Below are 20,716 nucleotides of genomic sequence, written 5' to 3'. Positions count from 1 at the left end.
TAAAATACAATGTCAAATCTCATACAAATTTCAACATATTTCGACATATTTTGTCGATGACATTACGAAAACGCATATTACAATTATTCGTGATAGACCCTCAGATATTTTTTAATGCTTTTGTTAACAAAGAATTTTGAAATCCTATTTCGATGTTTGAAAAGAGTGAACTCTGTTTCATATAGACGCATGCATACATCTATCTGATCTTATTTCCCGCAATAACATAACCAAACTTAAGGGAAAGTGTTTACACTTCCATAAGATGGTATTGCGTCCAATATAAGAATGAGCTGAGCGAAGTGTGTCAAGTTCATAATAAACGAGCTGTTCAATGTCAGAGCGGGCGACGCGCGGCGTAGCGAGGGCGGCTCCCAGGCGGCGCTCGCCGGACTCCGGGAAATATGACGTCACTGCCTGAAACTTACATACAAAATCCTTATTCCTTTTGAACCATATTAAAACACAAAAACATATAGATTTCTAGTTTAATAATCTCATACTTAATCGTTCTTTCGTGACCAATGATTAAGTTGTAAGTTTATTTTTAATGCTATTAGTAGGTAAATATTCATTTAAAGTGGACGCTACATTATACAGAATAAAACAGATAAGAAGAGAAAGTTAAATAAATGTATATGAACCTACAGATTTCCAGTTAACCAAACAGAAAAATAAAAATCAGTCAGGATTTCAAACTTTTCAGCTTATTTCAAACTTACAAGTAAAGGCAACATTCTTACAAGAAAATATAAAAAACCTTTCAAAATAACCTTTTTAAAAACAAATTTACTTCACATTAAAGAACGCCACAGATGTGTAGGGATCTGAGGTTGTTTCTATTTATTTTAGATAACAAAATAAAGACGTGGACGACTACTTAATATAGGTGTAACAATAAATGTACTAAAATCACGTTACAAATCTGACGACATGAAAGCAATTGCTTTCATATTTGCTTCATAAGTTGATAAGGTTTTCAAAATTTTTGATTAAACCTTCAGACTTGATATACAAGTTGAAACTTGTTTCTGTTAAAGCAATGTACCAATTTGCCTTTCAGTAGTTGATTCATCGAGTACTCTCGAGCTTCAAGAGATGCGAGCGCCAAAGCCGATGGAGTACCTCTTAACTCTTAACAAAATAGAATTCTTGGAATATCAATAAAAGTCCTTTTGTTCTCTTTAATTTACACATAAACTAATCTCAATTTTTGTAGTAGGTACTTAAGTTTGATATCTAGTACAACTTAATACCAAAATCGTAACTGGGAATTATTACAAAAATAAGCACAATTGACTACACTTGTATGAGACTTCAGGAAAGAAAACGAATCGAATAAGAGTCAAAAATTTACAACATTACTCTGATGGGCAAAATTATACAGTTTTAATGATAAACCTATATGTCTTTATTAAAGAAGTAAATCGTAGTATAAAGCAATTTCGACTCGTTTATAAAGTCTTGCAATAATTTAGATAATACGACTGCAAGGGAATGAATAAAGCGAGTAGTAAATTTTTAGTGAAGCCCGCAGTAGTTGGTGAAGACGCGGGGTAGAGGGTAGGGGCTGGCCGGATGCCAACCGGAAGACAATCCTGGCGCCGACTCAGGACATTTTGATACTCCCGGCGTTATCGCTGAAATATTGGCCTTTCTATCTGTATTAAATCAATGTAGCGGTACAGATTTCAAAGGATTTCAAAATTGTACTCAAAAAAAAAACATTGAATCCACAATTTTAATACGTTCAACGCCATTATCATTTTCACGTACTATAGTGAACTCGTATGGTGGCACACAACGTGTTAAAAAGTCCGTGACCGATCTCCATCTTTAAGCTCTTTTTAGGCAAATTAATCAACCAAGTAATAAACAATGAAGTTCCCTATAATTTTTCAAAGGCGTTCCAGGTGCGTTCGCTGTTCTAATTAATAAATAATTTCTATCAGACGAGATGGATAGCTGCTGCTTCTTTGTCCTGGCACGCGTCTTAATATACCTTTCCTTGTTGATTTTGTTATCACAATATTTTACAGATTTTACGATTTGTCACAGCATAAAAAAAATACCTTTACATTTGTAAGTTTATATGTCGGACTTAAATTATAATTAGTCACAAACAGATATAAATCATATTCCTAACTTAATCATATAGCTAAAATTTGTCTGGAATACACAAGTAGTTAACCTTCTTCAAAGACCACCCTTGAGAATCTGTTGTGAGAGCATTCCATACATTTCCTCCTACGTGTTAACAACTTGCTTATTACGTAGTAATTATCTTATAGAGACGAAGTAACAAACAACCGTGTTAGTTTCGCTTATTCCCCACCAGAGGAGTTGTAATTTAATTAGTATCTCAAGATAATAATTAATATCCATTGTAACTAGAATTGTTGACTATATCATCTCCCTGGCCTTTTCCCACTCATGTGGGGTCGGCACACAAGGTTTTATAAACCTTAAAGTTTTGGCTTAAGTTCTTACGGCCGGCTGTCTGTCCCAAACCCTACTTGGAAGGCCGCCCAAAAAAAACCCTACTTGGAAAGTTGAGGTTGTACGTTCGTTGGAGGTAATTGTTGACTATATACGAAAAAGAAATTAAAATAAGATAGACAAAGTTTCTTGATAGTGCCCAAATCAATGAGATTTGTAGAGTAAACATCACAGTACTTATGTTGATACTGATTACACTTTAAAATCTTATTCAATTCCTTTAATAATACGCACAAAGTAATAAATTAATATTGAAACTGGGAATAATATTATTTCATACATTCTGCTAAGCTTAGTGTATCATGTAAACACTTGTATATGTTTACTAAATAAATTATGTAAAGATTATGAATATTACAATTTCAAGGCAGACATTTCTCTCGGGATATTTTTTAACAAAGCGTAAACAGACATCGTAATATTTCCACCGTGTTTATGGATAAAATTCCCAAGAAACAACAAGGTTGAATTGTTTTCAAGCGAAAGGAAAATAAGGGGAATATTATTTTAAGTAGATTTTTTTTAAATTATTAAAGTAATTTAAGTATTAAAGATTATAAATATTTCTATATTACATATTTTCTTATTTTGGAGTAAAAACCATTAAGTCAAGTTTTAAGCCTCAAATAAAATGATAATCGAACCTATCATACATGAGACATATATACTATATCATATATCATACCATTACTAGTCAGTACACTCAACGTATTCTTTATACGCTATATTAAAAAATTACAACAAACAGAAATTACATGCAAAAATATGCTGATTTAAAACTATTAAAATGCCGCTACTGTAAACGTAAATAAACAAGGCGGAATTAATTTTGTAAATCGGGCGTGGGTTGAAAAAGGCTGCCAGGTAAGCGGGGGAAGGGGGGCAGATACAACAGCTCATATTGAGTGCTCGGGTACCGATTAGCATTTCAGAGACGTGTGACAAAATGGTTTCGCACCTTTAATGAACGACGAACATCGTCATTAAACGCCTTTAGTTACGTGTCTGACTTAACAAAACCCAGCCGGAGGAGCCAGGTGAGGTGTTACCTAATTTTAGCCGTTAGATGGCGCTCTCCACTTGCCACTGATTAAGACGACCTGCCAATCACCCGTCGCAATGTTTCGAGGATAAAACGAAGCTTGAGGATAGCTATCGCTTGCCGGTTTTATCGACGATAAATTCTCTGAGCTTTGTAAGATTTACCTAAACTGCTGTTTCAATTTCTAAACGTATTGATGGATTTTAGATTTTTTTTATAGTAAGTATTATATAGTTCAAATAGTTTTAATCCTTGACTTATGTGTTTTAAACGAGACCTAAATTATGAATTATCAATGAAAAATGTAATACGGAAAAATGCTAAATTTTAAATCAAAGAAAACAAACAGTTCTGGAGAATATCGACTAATAAAAAATCCACATAGATTTCCCCGAAAAAAAATTTAAACTGACTCCTAGAGAACAACGTGAAATTTACTATGTAAACTCTATTTGTTTCAAACTGTTTTTTTGTTTGATACGATTGTAAACAAGGGACATATAAATTCGATGCACAAAGGTTTTGTATTAGGTCACCTAAGTCGTATCTGGGTCATCCGGGCGCTGGACAACCACTGTTGAATCAATACGTTAACAGCCTGTTCGATTGTGAACGACGATATGAATGCGGTGACGCTGCACTGTTACATCAATACAAAGCAATTTATTAACATGCATAGACAATATAGAGGTGAAACCTGCAACATCAATGAATTTTGAACACAGATATATTCTTGATTAAGGCTCTTATTCAAATGTTGTTTCTATGAATATGGTTTTCACTATCACAGCCGTGCCTGCATAGAGTTTTTAGTTCAATTAATATTGTACACAATTAACGTTAATTGGTAAATCCATTAACGGAATGCATACGTAGAGAACGGCAGAAATAAAAAAAACACATAAATTAAATAGGCACGATTTTATTGAAACTCTATTTTTATTTTCGTGCAATGCATCAGTGTTTGATAAATTAATAGACTTTTTTGTCTACTGATTCGTTGAAAGTAGACATAAACTACAGACAAGGCTTTATGTGTTAAAAAAGTACACTTTTGTGATCCCGAAGAAGGTTTCGTGCCATATTTAGTTCAACTACATTTGGTTTTTTTTATTTTTTATTTTTTTGTAATTTTTAATTGATGATTGAACACATAAGGAAATATATATTTGACTCATTTTCAAATCAAATTCAAAGGCATAGATATTACTCTAACCACGAGTTACTTTTGCTTTCACAATAGCTCTGAAATAGGAAAGTATTTTAACACACAATAAAACATACTTCCCGAACGTATGTTGACTTTATCCAATTTGCAAGTGAACAATACTCGCATTGTTTCACAGCGCGGATTATTCACCGGCCGCTCTCACAAAGGAGCGTTACTTTCATTTGACTTGTAGCGTGATCTATATCAAGAAGCTTTGTTACTGAACCATTTCCTTTTCTTACATGAAAATTAAAACGATCGGTTAAAACTTTCAAGGTTATCAATTCATTATCAACGCTGTATTTTTTTTTTTTTGCATAAATTTACACAAAATCATCTTATTCATTTTGAAACACTTTTACAATTATTTTCTCGTTACCTCTGCTTTATCTTACTAGTATTGTATGGATGGATGAATGGATGGATGTTTGTTTGTGTGAAGGTATCTCCAGACCGGCGCAACCGATCTCGATGAAAGTTGGCATAGATGTAGATCATAGTGTGGAAGAACAAATAGGCTACTTATTTTTTTTTTAATCACAAGCGGACGGAGTTGCGGGCGACAGCTAGTGCTAGTATATGTATAATATGAGACATCTACACTAATATCTATTTTAAGTAAGCATAAAATGAATCTGATTGAGGCATTTTGGCAGCATTATATTGTATATTTCTCCTTACAACAATCCGTGAGAAATACCTACTGCAGAACATTTACCATTCGCGTAATTCAATATTTAGATTCAGCGACCTTTTCTTGCGAACATTTCTGTTTTTTTTACTATCACTAAGGTACAGTAGGTTAGGTTACCTGAAGATTTAAGTATTAAAAATAATTAGTAAAGAGTAAAATAATAATTTCGGTTCATATTCGTCACATCGTATGTTGTTTTTTTTTAATCACGATATGAAAGTTCCTTCAACATTATTTACTTAAGAATCATCAAAATTGTTTTGTAACTTTTATCATTGGCTTAATAAATTCAAATTCAAAAAGTTCCATTGCTTTATAAAGTATTTAATTACATAATAATATTTATGAGGGGTCAGTATAATTATGAAGATTCCTTCGGGGAATAAAGTCAAATTATAATGGACGTCTTCTTCGAAACGGACTGTAACTGATTTAAAAGGGAAATAAGGCATAATAGTTTATTTAATCTGCAAATATTTATACTCAAAAAATCACATTATAACAACGATTCGTAAAATGCGTGCTTCTCTAAAAGAACTAGCTATCTAAAACAACAACTAGCTATTCTAATTATATTATTATTTTAATGTTATATTAATGTACGAATAATTAACATGGGATATTATGTAATTTAGTAACCAAGTAAATCACTGTTTGTACATATTTACTTTTTTCAATCTACTATCGATAATTAAGTTTAAAAACGCATGTACAAAAGAAATCTAAATAATAAAAACGCTTCAATTCTAATGATACAATAAATTAACCTACATCTTATAATCAATTTATATATATTTATAAAGATACAAATAGAGATCAATGTCTTCTGGGTAATGAATATTATATATGTTTGGTTTCTATTGGATCTTAAGGGAGCAGTTAATTGATACATTTAGCCCTCACTTGTCACTGCCACTTTCTCAAGTTACGAGCCTGTCGTGTTAAATGCACATTTATTATTTACAATGAATTACTCGCCGGCTGAATTTTTTATTTTCGTCTCAGTACATTTCTCAGACTATTAATTTATTCAGGGCTTTTCCTAATTGGACATAAAATTTTATTTTTATGGAACCAATAAAGAAACTAGAAATTGTTAGTATATGTAACACTGTAAAGGCTCCCTAAAATTTTATAAAAGTCTTCAGAACATAAGGTAAGTCGTAACTTAATGATATGGCGCTTTCATTTGTACAATGAGCTATTTAATTAAAAAAAAGCTGTTACGGCCCGCATTTATGCTCTTTAAATAGATACCTAAATACAGCATTTATTAAGCCACACAAATATACACTCTATGTTAATATCATTAAAGCTCTAATCATTTAATTTCTTTTATACTCACCTTCTTGTACATGAAAGCTTTCGAGTAAAATTCTTCCATTAGATTTTTTTGCGAATGCTGGTTTTCCCTCGGTCATAGTTAATGGTTCTTTGTTTATTATAATTAAATTCGTTTTTACGATAGCATTTTAAAAATAACATTAAACTAAATGAACCCAAATGTCGATAAATACATTAAGTCTTCATTATTACTTTTTTAAAGCTTAATTTATGAATCTAGAAGAAATATTAGTTCACTCCGAATTAAAAATCGGCGTCGGTGGCTCACGGGTTAAGCACTTGATTTGCAATTTGCAAGTACTGGGTTCGAATCCCGCCATGTACCAATGTGTTCTTCGCTTTTCGATCTACATATGTACATTTATCCGACGTTCTTACGGTAAAGGAAATCATCGTGATGCAACCAGCACATTTCTGAGAAGAAATTCAGTGATATTTGTGAAGTCAACCAAACCGCACTGGGCCAGCGTGGTTGACTATGGCCTAGTCACCCCTAAATTGGGGTAGACTCCGTGCCCCTTGGTGGGGACGTATAGTGAGCTGATGATGATGATGAAATTAAAAATAAGTTACCATTTTCAACGTGAATCTGTATGTGCTTTACCAGTTGGGGTATAAGATGATATCTTATATGTAAAATTCTCGTATCACAATGTAGTTACCATACTCCTCCGAAACGGATTGACCGTTATTAATGAAATTTTATATGCATATTCAGTAGGTCTGAGAATCGGCTACTATCTATTTTTCATACCCCTAAGTGATAAGAACAGATGTTGAACATAGTCTGGAAGAACACATAGGTTACTTATTAAATTTTTTAACTGCACGCGAACGGAATGGCGGACGACAGCTAGCATATTTATTATTTATATAAAAGTAAACTTTCGCAATTCGCTGATCTACGAAAATGTCTTTCAACCCACCGTGTCTGTGGCTTGACAGAATGCTGACGTAAATCTGACGCTAGTATAGCCTGTTGGATAATGCTTTAAAGGACCCATAAGATTCGTATTATTTCACGACTGACAAGAGGGTAAAAATACCTCGGGTACGTTAGTATATTATGTATGCTAATTTGTTAGTATGTCAATAAAATTGTGATCTCCTGCTCCCTAAATGGCTAAACTGATTTTGCCGAGCAACATGTCTTTCGATACGTGTTCTTTGGAATGTCATAAGGTAGAGTTAGTCGCACAACTACTTATGATTAAATAATTAAAGTTGGAAGTAATGTATCGTCGGAAGTTATTTTAATAAGTGCAATACATTACTTTTTTATAAAGCACCTACAGAACATCGGGGAATCCCAAAATCGTCTCGCAACGTTCAAAATCAATAATGGCGCATAACGCGTATTTTCGTCCTACATCGACGGCGAAATTTAAATTAGACATCAGACCCTCCTAATATTGGAGGGAGGGGCGTCTCGACGCATTTCCCTGTATGAGGCGACACTCCTCTTTGATACAGGCCTTTTGATGTCTCAGATCGTACAATACTACTCCCACCTCCGCCCCTCGAATAACTTTCCTTGACTCCCAAAATGGGCTTTTTAACTGCATTTTCAATGTACCATTTGAGCAGGATTACCACTTCAGTAATGATAGAAATGGCTCGCTGACGGGGGCGTTTTGAAACGTATAATATTTAACTATATAAATTGTTATATTTATACAGATATATAACTAAATCGAGTCATTGCACTTGGTGGAAAAATACTGTAATAAAACTATCTATTGATAAATGTTCAGATTCTTAATAAGAACAATTTAAAAATTAAATTACCTGTCCTTTTGTAAGTGTTTCTCTTGAAAAAAAACATCTCAGACATATGAAGTATCAGGTCTTTATAGCGTTGTAAATACGACACGGAGCTGTGTCGACGCGGGTCTATGGGTTACAGTACCAACCAAACTTTACTGCGGCTCAGAACCAGACGCTGCGCATAACACACTTTTAGGTATCGGCACGATCTAAAGAAATGTGAAATGGTGGGGGCACCTATGCACCTTGCACCCGCTTTCCTTTTCCTGCAGTGGTACTATTTTGCAACCTTACATGAAGAGATGCTCTTGCAGCTTACTACGAGCATCTATCAAGTTCGAATATTATAATACATACTACATATCTATCAGGTACACTCTTATATCTGCCTCATTACGATTCAACTGCGCCGTGAGGAGGACGCGAGTGTCGACGCCAAATCATTTCAGCAATATGTTGATTTTCATTTCGGCGTTGAGCTTATTGACGGTTTATTAAATTTAACGTATAGCTTTCTCTTATCTCCGTAAATTACGGCGTATACTTGAGTTTATTAAAAAAGGGTTCTTCTAAATACTCTTATCTACATACACTTTATAAGATCTTAAACTTAAAGCTTCCGAATTAAATATTAGGAAAAAATAATTATTAAATATGTTTAAAGAACTGCAAGCCAGAGAATGAAACTCAAAACAAAAAAAAAATCAATTTATTAAGTTTGCCTGTATTTAAAACTTAGTCGTAAAATATATAAACAAGAAAGTTAGAAGATAGTGGGAAAATCCAATGCAAAACAATATCATGATATTCGATTTTACGTAATTAATGGAATGAATAAATTAAATATTTCAATCGCTTTAATCGAATCAGAGATAACGTTTGTTCAAACAAAGCTTTTCTGCTTTCGTAAACAATGTACCCTATTGTTCGCTAGAGTTTCCATTTTCATTTGCTAATTACTCGTACGTCTGTTAAAAACATTAATCCCAGGTTAAATTTGCATATCAAATGCGTCGAATAATTCCTAGTGGTCAAGCGTTAGTTTATTTTGCGTAAAAATGTCTTGTTTGTATATTTTGAATATTATTCATAAAATATTCTTTAGCGCTCTTAAAGTGCACCTATTTGCATTTGCGTATACACATTCATTAGATTTAATTTTCTTCTTCTTTCGATTTAAATATCTGTAATGTAAATTGTATTTTTTTGTTCCAGATCAGATTTGACAAAGCTTCCAAAAGCTTGTTTGCTACATCACACCAGATGGTAAGAAACAGTTTTTAAATTATTTAAAATATGGCATTTATTTTCGAGTACCAACTTTAGACAGTATGTTAACATGTTGTATTGTGTCTAGTTAGACAAATAAGTTTAAGTTTTCTAAACTTAATAATTTCAGTTCTGTATTCGCATAAATATTGTCTAGTGAATTGTTATTAAAATGAAGTTGTGTCTTTCCACAAGAGGTAGAATTTGAGATATTTATTTCCGGGCTGTTGAGAGCCAGCGAACCAGCAAATCTGATTGCGGCGGCGGTGCAGGCGACGGTCGAACGCCGATAAGAAGCTCAGGCCTCAAGCCTCCAACCGCCACTTCCTAAACACGGCTCATTATTAAAATTCACCAACATTTCACTTCGTGCATTTCCAAGTCGAAAAGCTTTTATAAGCTTTTAACTTCTCTCAGAGGAATAATATTTCGAACGTAACTGAACGCACCAGCTTGTTCGACTTCAAAGCTACTTTGAAAGAGCTTTAGTTAGATTATGATATTCTATTATCATGAAGTAGTTGAACACTTTTGCATTAAAAATCATTTTGCAGTGATCGATGGCAGCTGTAGTTATGGATGTTAACATTCTAAGACTTATCGTAATTAACTTGACGCTCTTGTAAACACTTTACAAAAAGGTACATAAACTATTGTATAAAACTGTATTATAAGTTTCATTATTTCAAGTAGTGTGAAAAATACAAAATACAATCTGATAGTAAAGTGTCTGCTTCAAATTAAATTAGTTTGAAACAGATTAGTTGGCGTTTTATTGAAATTTCTTACGAGACACTTAGATCCTCCGTCGAGACAGAGATAGCAGTTGTCCCGTTGGATTTTAAAAGCCGGGGACAATCTCAAGAGCTTACGAGTTGACAGCGCGCTTATAATTTCTGTTTTTAGTTCGTCAAATACATTATAGTAATATTTCTGAAATTAACAGCAGCTGTTTATTGTAGTTATTAACATACATTTGGTTATTTTTAGGATATTATAAATTTTTATTTTTATCGGATTGAAAAAGAGTATCTATTACGATAGGATATTTATATTTTAAAGAGGCCATTAAACATCAACCACATTAGAAGAACATGCAGCGCTTAGAGGTTTAACGTGTCCTTTTAGACAGTTTCTAGTGCATCAGCATAGCATAATTACCTGTTGCTATCGATTCTTGCTCCAAAGTTCAATTTTTCTGGATACAAAATGTTATCAAATTAGTCCAGAGCTTTATTCACCTGTACACCTGCTCATCAATATAATATAAATATGTATTTAAAAAACGCAATCGTACTAATATTATAAATGCGAATGTTTAGATGGATGGATGGATCCGAGAGTGGAGTTTGGAGGTATCTCCGAAACGACTTAACTGATCTTGATCAAAATTGGCACAGATGTAAAACATAGTCTGGAAGAACACATAGGCTACTTATTACGTTTTTTTTTAAATGCCGCGCGGACAGATTCGCGGGCGGCAGCTAGTTTCAAATAAATGAGAAGATTTAATTGTTAGGGACACAATCTTGTAAATTACGAGCACAAGATTATTTTAAATTCTTAACGTACGGAGCTGAGTGTGATTAGTTAACTGGGTGCAAAACACTACGCATTAACCCCATTGTGATTAAACGAGCGGCGAGCTCAAGCTTAAGACGTCCCGTATAAAGTGCGCTAACAGTGGGTTTCCACTGCCGAAACAGTCATATAAATACATACTGTCGTCTCTCTTATCCCCACTGTAAAGACTGCGATGACAATATGTTTTAGTGTAAATCTTTTCGCAGTGAAAACCGAAATTACACCGACGCGGATATTATTCCTCACATTAAAGAGGCTTTTTCATGACTAGTAAAGCGGCTTACCATAAAAATGTTGACGCCACGACCCATTAACAGTAACAGCGAAACAACTCATTATGTCTGTAATTAGGTAATCCGACAATTTCTTACTAATATTATAAATGCGAATGTTTAGATGGATGGATGGATGTTTGTTTGAAGGTATCTCCAAAACGGCTCAACGGATCTTGATTAAATTTGACACTGATGTAGAACATAGTCTGGAAAAACACACTTATTACTTTTGTTTTTAATTCCGCGCGGACGTAGTCGCGGGTGACAGCTAGTTATTTTATAAATGCAAATATGCATAAAAAATACTCAAAATAAAACTAATTGTTTTTCGGATTATTTAATTGATTCATTATTTTACAGCAAAATTTTGTTATTTTCTATAATTGAGATATATTTATTATGAAAAAAATCGTTTGAATTAATATCGATAAAAAACAGCAAATTGTGATTCCGACATGACCTGAGTTTTAATATAAAATTTAAAATTAAATACGTGCACGATGTTGTCATCACGCTTCACACGTCCGCGATATCATTTTCATTACGTTTTCGAATATTATCGACATAATTAAATAATTGCAATATCATATTTACTAACAGCATTACGCTTATTTTATTATCTGATACATTTTGCGTAAAACTTGTTATTTAAAATACATCACATAATACAACTCTGTTGGCAATTATCAACCTCTTATAGACATCTTCTCGACTAAAAAAAACCCTTTGGCGGTCAGGTAAATATGAGTTAATTCCTTCTCCAAATTGCATCATCACTTAGAACAAGAACTTAAAAATTGCAAACTTTCTTAAAATTTTATTCATACAATACTGAACTTTGAAAATAATTAATTATGTAGAATATTAATTAAATTGAGTCATTCATAATATTTTACTTTTTTAATTTAAAATGAATGTATCTCTTGTATTCTTCTGTATTATTCTCATGTATTTAATACATCCCCCAACAATAACAGAGGTATCCGCGCGCATTGAGGCGCGGTGCATGACCTGTTTCCTACATTGCATTTACCATTTTTACTCTCCATCGGGTCAACTAATACCAACTAAACTTGTTAACACATGACCGACTCTAATGGCTCTCTCCATTGTCGGCTATTGGCTAACTGGGGCATACGATGTGGAGCGCTGAGAGGATTACAGACTTGCTATAACTATGTCACATTTGCACTGCAATTCCCTCATCCTTATTTAGGATGGTACACTAATGAACGTCAATATTATCACACTATATTCATTTACATGTCCAATTACAATAATAGGTCAGACGGATCACATGGCTTAACATCCCAGTAGGTACTTATTTCCATTTGGGGTTTTTACTGTTGAAGCACTTAACATGTTTTAATTCTATAACAGTGGTACCGCCAGCAACAACAAAATCTGTTGTACGAATTGGCCGGGTCGACCGGAAGTGGAAATTATTCTTCGTTTCGTGTGATGAGTATGATGCCGGAGGCCTAATTTTAGTCCTTTTTCCCTTCCCACCCACTCTTGTAAGGAAATGATGGGAAAGGCGAGTGGATTTGACGGAGGAGTGAATGCATAAGAAGGGGCAATATTGTCTTTCTGTGCGTCCCCTCCTCCATCGACGCAACTGAAATAAGTTCGTTAAAATTAGTAGCAGTGGTCATTTTGCTATTTCGGTGGCCGCACGCTTGTTTGCAACCCTACGATATAAAAAAAACTTTTTATTCTCTTTGACAAATGAGAGATAATAAATTTGGTAGAAATAATACTTTTGATCAAAGATCTGTCCACTACTTATATTTCAACATTATTAGAATAGTAACCCATTTCTTCCGGCTGCGACCAAACTAATCTTTTGTTTATATTTTCTTAAAAAAGCGGTTATTTCATTTTTAGGTTAACACAAGTTGGCCCTTTGATGTGAATTCTTTGTTTTTTTAAGTCGACAACCAAGCGAGTGAAAACTGTTGGTCTTTTGTTCTATTTGGGCGTAGATACATTAAAGAGTTTCATGAAGACGGAACTTAGAGAGACAATAGTTTTACATATGCTTTAGTATATACTACAGCAATAGTATTTTAAACCTGTGGTATTTTTCTCCTTATCTAAGATGCGCTTAGTTTTCCCTCCTTTTATATCCTTGTAAATTAATGGATTAACTTTAAGGAACATATTTCATTAGGATGCCATGGCGGCTACGCCAGAAAGTTTTCTGTACTATGACTTGATGAAATACTCACTTTAGGTAAAAACAATTTAACTTAATAAATAAGACACTGTATTATGACTATCTATTATCTAAGTCCGGAACAATCACTATTTGTGACTTAGTAGCAGACCTTAAAGTAAGTAAAACATTTTAAATATAGTATTAATTAAACTTTATTGACATAAAACAGATGAAATAATTTCTGGCTCATTGATCGTAGATGTTGTACAAGTAATGCCGAATGATAATCTTCTGGAGTCGGTTGCTCCATGACAAGTTAAATAACCAGGATGGTATTTATGTAAATGTTGAGGCGGATAGTTCTGGAATAAATTAATGATTTTGGGACTATTCATAATAAGTATGCGAGGTGGTCTGCGTTGCTTCCTCAAGTAAAGACATCATTCTTATTTTTGTCGCTATCTTTTTATGTTCTGGTACTTTTTTAAGTGTGGATACAAGTGACAACAGAAACATTTTATCCTCGTCTTGTTCTGCAAAATCATAACTGTCTCTTTGTTCTAGTGGTTTATATAAGAACTCTTGGAGTGGATCATTTCCAGACTCAGAATTAATCCCTTTGTTTATATGTTGTTGTTGTGGTCTAGATTGATCAATATCCAAATCGTTTTGAGAATGTTCCTCTTCGATTTCGGATGGTTGAGTGGATTGTCTTGTGATCATTACTTTTTTTAAAAACTTAAGTTGTTTAAAGTATATGTATTCGCTTTTACGGGGTCCAACACCATTTCCTGACCTTACCGCTTTTTGTCTCGCAATTTCCCTCATAAAGCAACCACGAATACTTTTCCACTTTTTTTGTAATACATCTCCTGGAAAATATAAATATACGCGTAAAAACAATTGACTTATGACCAAGCACGATTATCACGCTTTTGCAAGGTTTTTGCAAAGGAATTTGAGAAGGCGATATTTCATTGGTAAAACAATATAAAGTTACAAGTAATTAAAGTATGAAACTTACCCATATATTTTTTTTCTTGTTTAGTCATGCCGTCCTTTTCTTTAAATATTTGTACAACTTCTTCCCAACTCTTTTTCTTCAAATGGCGGTTAGAATATTCATCTGATGATGTATCCCATATTGCAGGTCTATTTTCAATTTCGGTTATAAATCTTTCGGTGTCGAACGTCATTTTAAAGTTTAGTGCTAATAGATGTAGATAGGACGCGCGACTGGCATCGCAGCTGGCGGCCGAATGGGCGAATGAGATAGCTGTGCTTTAGAACTCGTGAATTTACTTGGAAGCGCCACCACACAGACAGAAGTGTGGCGGCGACGCCAATACAAGGACAACGGGCCGTTCGGACTGGCAACGCCGCACAGCGCCACATTGGCGTCGACGCCAAGCTGCGCCACGCGAGAAAGGATTTGGTTCGGTGCAAAACAATCATGAGTTTTGATTAGCAATGCCATGGCATCTTAATGAGATATGGCCGTAAAACAGCTGTACGCTATCTAAATGAATTTTATCCTGTTTCAAGATATAACAAATTGTATCTAAATATTTTTTTTTCTATACCTTTTAGTGCGCCATAAACATGCAGAGGTTAGAGAAAGTAACAGGTAAACTTTGTAAAACAAAAGAAGTTTAGCAATAAAAGTAAATAAACGCAAATTAGATAAAAGCGTTCTCATTCATGAGGTCGGTTGCTTGCTGTCGGTACTCGTTCTAATACTTCCGCTATTTAGGTTTCTGTAGCCATTACGTGCGGCGTAATTTAGTTATGCGAACATACGTAATAAAATTGTCCGTTCGTTCACCCGTACGTAAATGCTGCCACAATTTCATCACATATTGTGAATAATGCACATTATGGATGAAGCTTTGTTTTTTACACTTCATTGGTACCTACTATACAAACTTAAAAATATCTATACAGCGACAGATGATTCTGATTTAAATTTATATTCCACAATATAAGACGCTGGCCATCAATGTCTTTGTCCTTTTCCCGTTGTAAATCATTGCGTTGGTTTCCATTTTCAATCATAACTTAACATTAATTCACAATTTAAAGCAGTGAAATGTTCATTCCCTTTGTGCCAGTCGGTGGCGCCGGCGTAATAATTTGCGCCTCTTTAATATTTTATTACTGTTACTACTTCGCTTTACTTTCTATTTTCTTTGTAGGTACAACTTCTTAAATGTTGACGTCACAATTGTGCCAGTAAAGTGTCCTATATTTTTACATGTCTACCTGATTTCTAGCTTTCTTTCATTTCCTTTTTCCTTCTTTCCTTTTACAATGTACAAAACGATGAAATATACAAAAACTTTATGGAAAAGACAAGTGAAAAGATAAATTCAAGTAAATTTCCTTTTGGGAGAGATTTATAGGCTCGAAACATCGGAATTCCGTAACATTCGTCACGACATGATTCTTAAGTTATAAAGCTTTTACTGTAGCTACAGGTGTTCCTGGTAGTCGGAATGATCGTAAAGTTTTGATACTTCTGTCTGAGCTCTGGACTAATATAGAGTAACCTAGAAGGTCTAGGTTCGATTTCCGCCACCTACCAATGTGTTTTTAAAATTTCATAAGGACATTTATCGGACGTTCATACGGTAAAAGGAATCGCCATGCGAAAAACTGCACATATGTCTGCTAAGAAATTCCAACATGTGTGTGAAGTCTATCAATTCGCACTGGGCCACCGCGGTAGACTAAAGCCCAAATTAAAGGACGGCTTTAGCATCGTTAGGGACATGAGCTTATTAGAGGTTACGTAAAACCCTTGCATAAGGTTACCAATGACTTTGTGGATGCCTGGCAGAGTGTATTGACACGTTCAGTTGCGGCTTCTAAAGATTGCTCCGTGAAGCGATATAAAACAGGTCACCTTGTCCATCGATATTCGTGTTAGCGCGGCGTAAGCTGCGATCGAACGAAACACCTGGGTCCATTATAGACTAAATAAAATTTATAAGCAAAGCTAAGCAAACGGTAAGAAAATCGCATGGATAATCTTAATAAATTATCGTTAATGTTATGTTTATTTTCTTGACAATTTGTTATGTTTCTTATGAATGAATGAATGAAACATCGCATGGAAATATTATAATTTAACTTAACCCAAGTTTTATAGTTCAAGTTTATATTAATAAGTAAGAAAGTATGAATTAAAATATATATATTTTTAAATCAAAACACAATGCAAAGTATACATCATCATCAGAGTCGTTGTAGACGGTGCATGCTCAGACCCTAAACCAATTAATGCTGGCGTCCCACAGGGCTGTGTACTGTCGCCCACTCTCTTTCTTCTGCATATCAATGACTTGTTACATTATAGTAACGTCCATTGTTATGCAGACGATAGTACGGGCGACGCTTTGTACACGGCCCGAGCTAATGTTTCTCGGGATAGCGTCATCGAGTACCGGAATAAACTTGTGTCCGAACTGGAGACCCTTCTGGGTAATATCTCTGATTGGGGACGACAAAACCTTGTCGAATTCAACCCCAAAAAGACACAAGTTTGCGCGTTTTCCGCCAAAAAAGAACCCTTTGTCGTCAACCTTAGCTTTGAGGACACTCCCCTGGTTGCCTCAGCCAACATTCGTATCCTCGGCGTTGACATATCGAGTGACGTCCAATTCCGTGGTCATCTGGAAGGGAAGGCCAAGCTGGCCTCTAAGAAGCTTGGTGTCCTAGGGAGAGCGAAGCAGTATTTCACGCCAGCCCATCGCTTACAGTTATACAAAGCGCAGGTTCGGCCACATATGGAATACTGCTCGCATCTCTGGGCTGGAGCTCCTAAATACCAGCTTCTTCCTTTTGACCGCGTGCAACGACGTGCCACTCGAATCGTCAATGACCGGGGTCTTACCGACTGGCTTGACTCACTGGCTTTGCGAAGGGACGTCAGTTCCCTTTGTATCTTCTACCGCCTTTACCACGGGGAGTGTTCCGAAGAATTGTTTGGAACCATACCTGCCGCCGAGTTCCGTCATCGCACGAGTCGACAGAGCGCCAAATTTCATCGCTACCATCTCGATGGGTGGCATTCCACAACGACGAGGTTTTCACGAAACTTTTTACCTCGCACAGCCGCGTTGTGGAATACTCTGTCCTCGGCGGTATTTCCAAACAGTTACGACTTAGGGACCTTCAAGAAAAGAGCGTATACCTTCCTTAAAGGCCGGCAACGCATCTGCGATTCTTCTGGCGTTGCGGATGTCCATGGGCGTCGGATCAAATAATTCTCGGTCCGTTGCTCGTTTGCCCCCTTCTCCTATATAAAAAAAAAAAAAAAAAAAAAAAAAAAAATACACTAACTTTTAGATGGCTACCATTATTCCGTTACATGTGGGTGCAGTTTTAGATAGTAACCTAAGGGATGACGCTGATTAGTGTATTAGTTAACTACTACTTAGTAAAATGAATATAGGAGTCATTATAAAGTATTGTTCGTATATCATATTTATATAGTAATCTAATCAATATTATGTAATTCATTGCAGTGTAAAAAGAAATCGTAACTTATCAATATTTATCACTCCATAAATAAGACGGAAGTGACTGAGTTACAACCAATATGGGCCAAATATTACAATAATACTGTTGCGCAGTAAAACGAACGTAATAAACTTTGAAATAAATATTTTCATGTTCTTTTATCGCGGCATAATAAAACAAAATGTATTCATTCGGTTGAAAGATGAGTGAAATTTTAAAACTTTCCACAGCGCTGATTTTTCGCAAACTTTCCGAATTGTTTTAAAAATGTTTTAATTTATAAATAGCTTATATATGAAATATTCGCAATTGGTGAACTTTATGCTATTTGTCGCATTTGTATGTTGTTTAATACAACAACAAACAACGTTAATATTTCCTTTGCTGCAATTGAGCCGTGAATTTGTTGCAGGTATTTGGAATGAGCCAAATTATAAACCAACTGTACCGACCTCCGGATCTCACGTCCAGGTAAGTTTATTTAATTAATCGTCGAATAAAAAGCATAGTCAATAAAAAAAACTGCTTCACCAGACTAATTTTATCACTATGTCACTGTAGGGGAAAATATTTTACAATTTACCGATGTAAACTTTTGCCATCTAAAGTTACTATGATTTACATTTATGTTTGTGTCATTCGCATAGATATATAATCAATAGATACCTAATCCGGATCACAAAAGTGAAGCAAAAAAGGCCTCCGGAGGCCTTTTGTTGGGATACATTTCCTCAGTATTGTCATTTACAATATAAAATGACATTTCGAAAATAGACTCTTAATAAGATGTCAAACGTGTATGGAACACTCAATCTATAGGCTATATATGTATAGTTATTCGTTAATCCATGCGTATTATGAATTTATTTAACCGTCTCATAAATAACTTTATATTATCAAAGTTATTCCATTGACTTTTATTAAGCCACTGCACCACATGTTGTCGGCCAATGATGTTTAACGCACAAAATAATACGAACTTTCTATTTTATTACGCATGCCAAGTTGGGAGGCAGTTTATGGCGTTGCCATGGCGACGGAGGCAGACTACGCACCGAAGCCTCCCCACTTTCATGGGATTTAGCGATATCACCCCGCGTAAGAACGTGCGCGTACTTTACGACTTTCCTCGTGATGTACATTTCTTTACTGAATCACTGTAAGGACGATGATAATTTGACATTCCCTCGATATTACATATTTTAAGATGTTAATTTTAATTTTATTTTGTTCTAAATGATGTAAGATATCTATAAGTTTATGTGTTACGCTGACTAATGTCATAAAACTTTTTTTTTGTATATTCCATGAGTCAGAATTGGAACATTTGTACTTTCTAACTTATTATGCTTCGTAATGTTATATAGATTTATTTTAGTAAGGCTTAACCTTAGTTTGTTATAAATTATCTTCTTAGCAAAAAACAACCCTAATTGACACTCATAACAGTAAAAGTTCTAATAACAATCACAACAAACTTTTACTGTCCACATAAAAGTTAAGCGACACAAAGTAACGTTACATTTTATACGCTCTATAAAAATCGTAAATCAATTAAATTGCGTCATGACATATGTTCGTAAGTGTTGCCAGGATAATGTCTGAATCGCGTGTCTCTGACACCAAGAGTCGACTCTCCACTTTGACTTTGAAATGAAAGGACAAGTCAAGCGCACACAGTCCCTCTGTCAAATAAAAATGAGCATTAATTTCTAACTTACTTGTTCGTGTGCTCATTTTGTCTTATGTGTAGTGTGTAAATTTTTGAGTTAGTATGCGTTCATACAGACATAAATGTTAGCACGTGTGCACATGTGTGATTGTTATCTTTAACCACACTCCGGCGAAAAGTAGTAAAATTTATTTAGTACATCGGTGGCTCTTTGCTTAGTCCGTTACTCTATAGTCAAAGACGCACCATTACGCGCTGCGCTAAATTTTCGCGATTAATAATGCTCGTAATCCAGTTAAGCTGACTCGTTATGTTAATTATAGGCATGACACCACATCATTGCTATTATGTTTGTTTATGTTAATGCGACAGCTCCCACTTACAATACGATTATTGAGTAACTTTGTATATTGTTGTTGATACAATTAGTAGCACGTGGCTCGCAATTCACACATACATATCTGTTGCTCAAATCACGTTAACTGATAGCCATTAGGGGTAATTACTGCAATTAGTGAGGTTACATTGTTGATGTTGGAAACTATTTTAGGTAGAAGTTTCTTAGCTTTTCCTTAAGCAAAGTAATTGCTGTGCGATTAATGCAATTTCTTTTTGCTCGAATCGCAGCACGGTTATGTTCTTTGGAGATATGTCATATAGCCAGATATCTATAAT

At 34.7% G+C, this 20,716-nt stretch overlaps 2 protein-coding genes across 4 annotated transcripts in view; one reads left to right on the top strand and one right to left on the bottom strand.

The window, feature by feature from the left end:
- Positions 1–20,716, top strand: part of LOC106719977 — a 136,702-nt gene that overhangs the window by 62,746 nt on the left and 53,240 nt on the right. For 2 of the 3 annotated variants that reach the window (XM_014514474.2, XM_014514473.2), the window contains 2 exons: positions 9,772–9,822; positions 18,782–18,840. The gene's annotated coding sequence lies outside the window, so the exon portion shown is untranslated. The remainder of the gene's footprint in view (positions 1–9,771; positions 9,823–18,781; positions 18,841–20,716) is intronic. The other variant, XM_014514475.2, reaches the window with a different exon arrangement.
- LOC106719978 lies at positions 14,092–15,131 on the bottom strand. Its single transcript, XM_014514476.2, has 2 exons — positions 14,870–15,131; positions 14,092–14,717 (listed from the first exon to the last, which is right to left on the bottom strand). The coding sequence occupies exons 1-2, from the start codon at positions 15,039–15,041 to the stop codon at positions 14,233–14,235; spliced, it is 657 nt and encodes a 218-aa protein (XP_014369962.2). The 5' UTR covers positions 15,042–15,131; the 3' UTR covers positions 14,092–14,232.

The sequence above is a fragment of the Papilio machaon genome, chromosome 1, assembly GCF_912999745.1.
Source record: "Papilio machaon chromosome 1, ilPapMach1.1, whole genome shotgun sequence".
Taxonomy (NCBI): domain Eukaryota; kingdom Metazoa; phylum Arthropoda; class Insecta; order Lepidoptera; family Papilionidae; genus Papilio; species Papilio machaon.
This window is presented reverse-complemented; position numbering and strand designations above follow the sequence as displayed.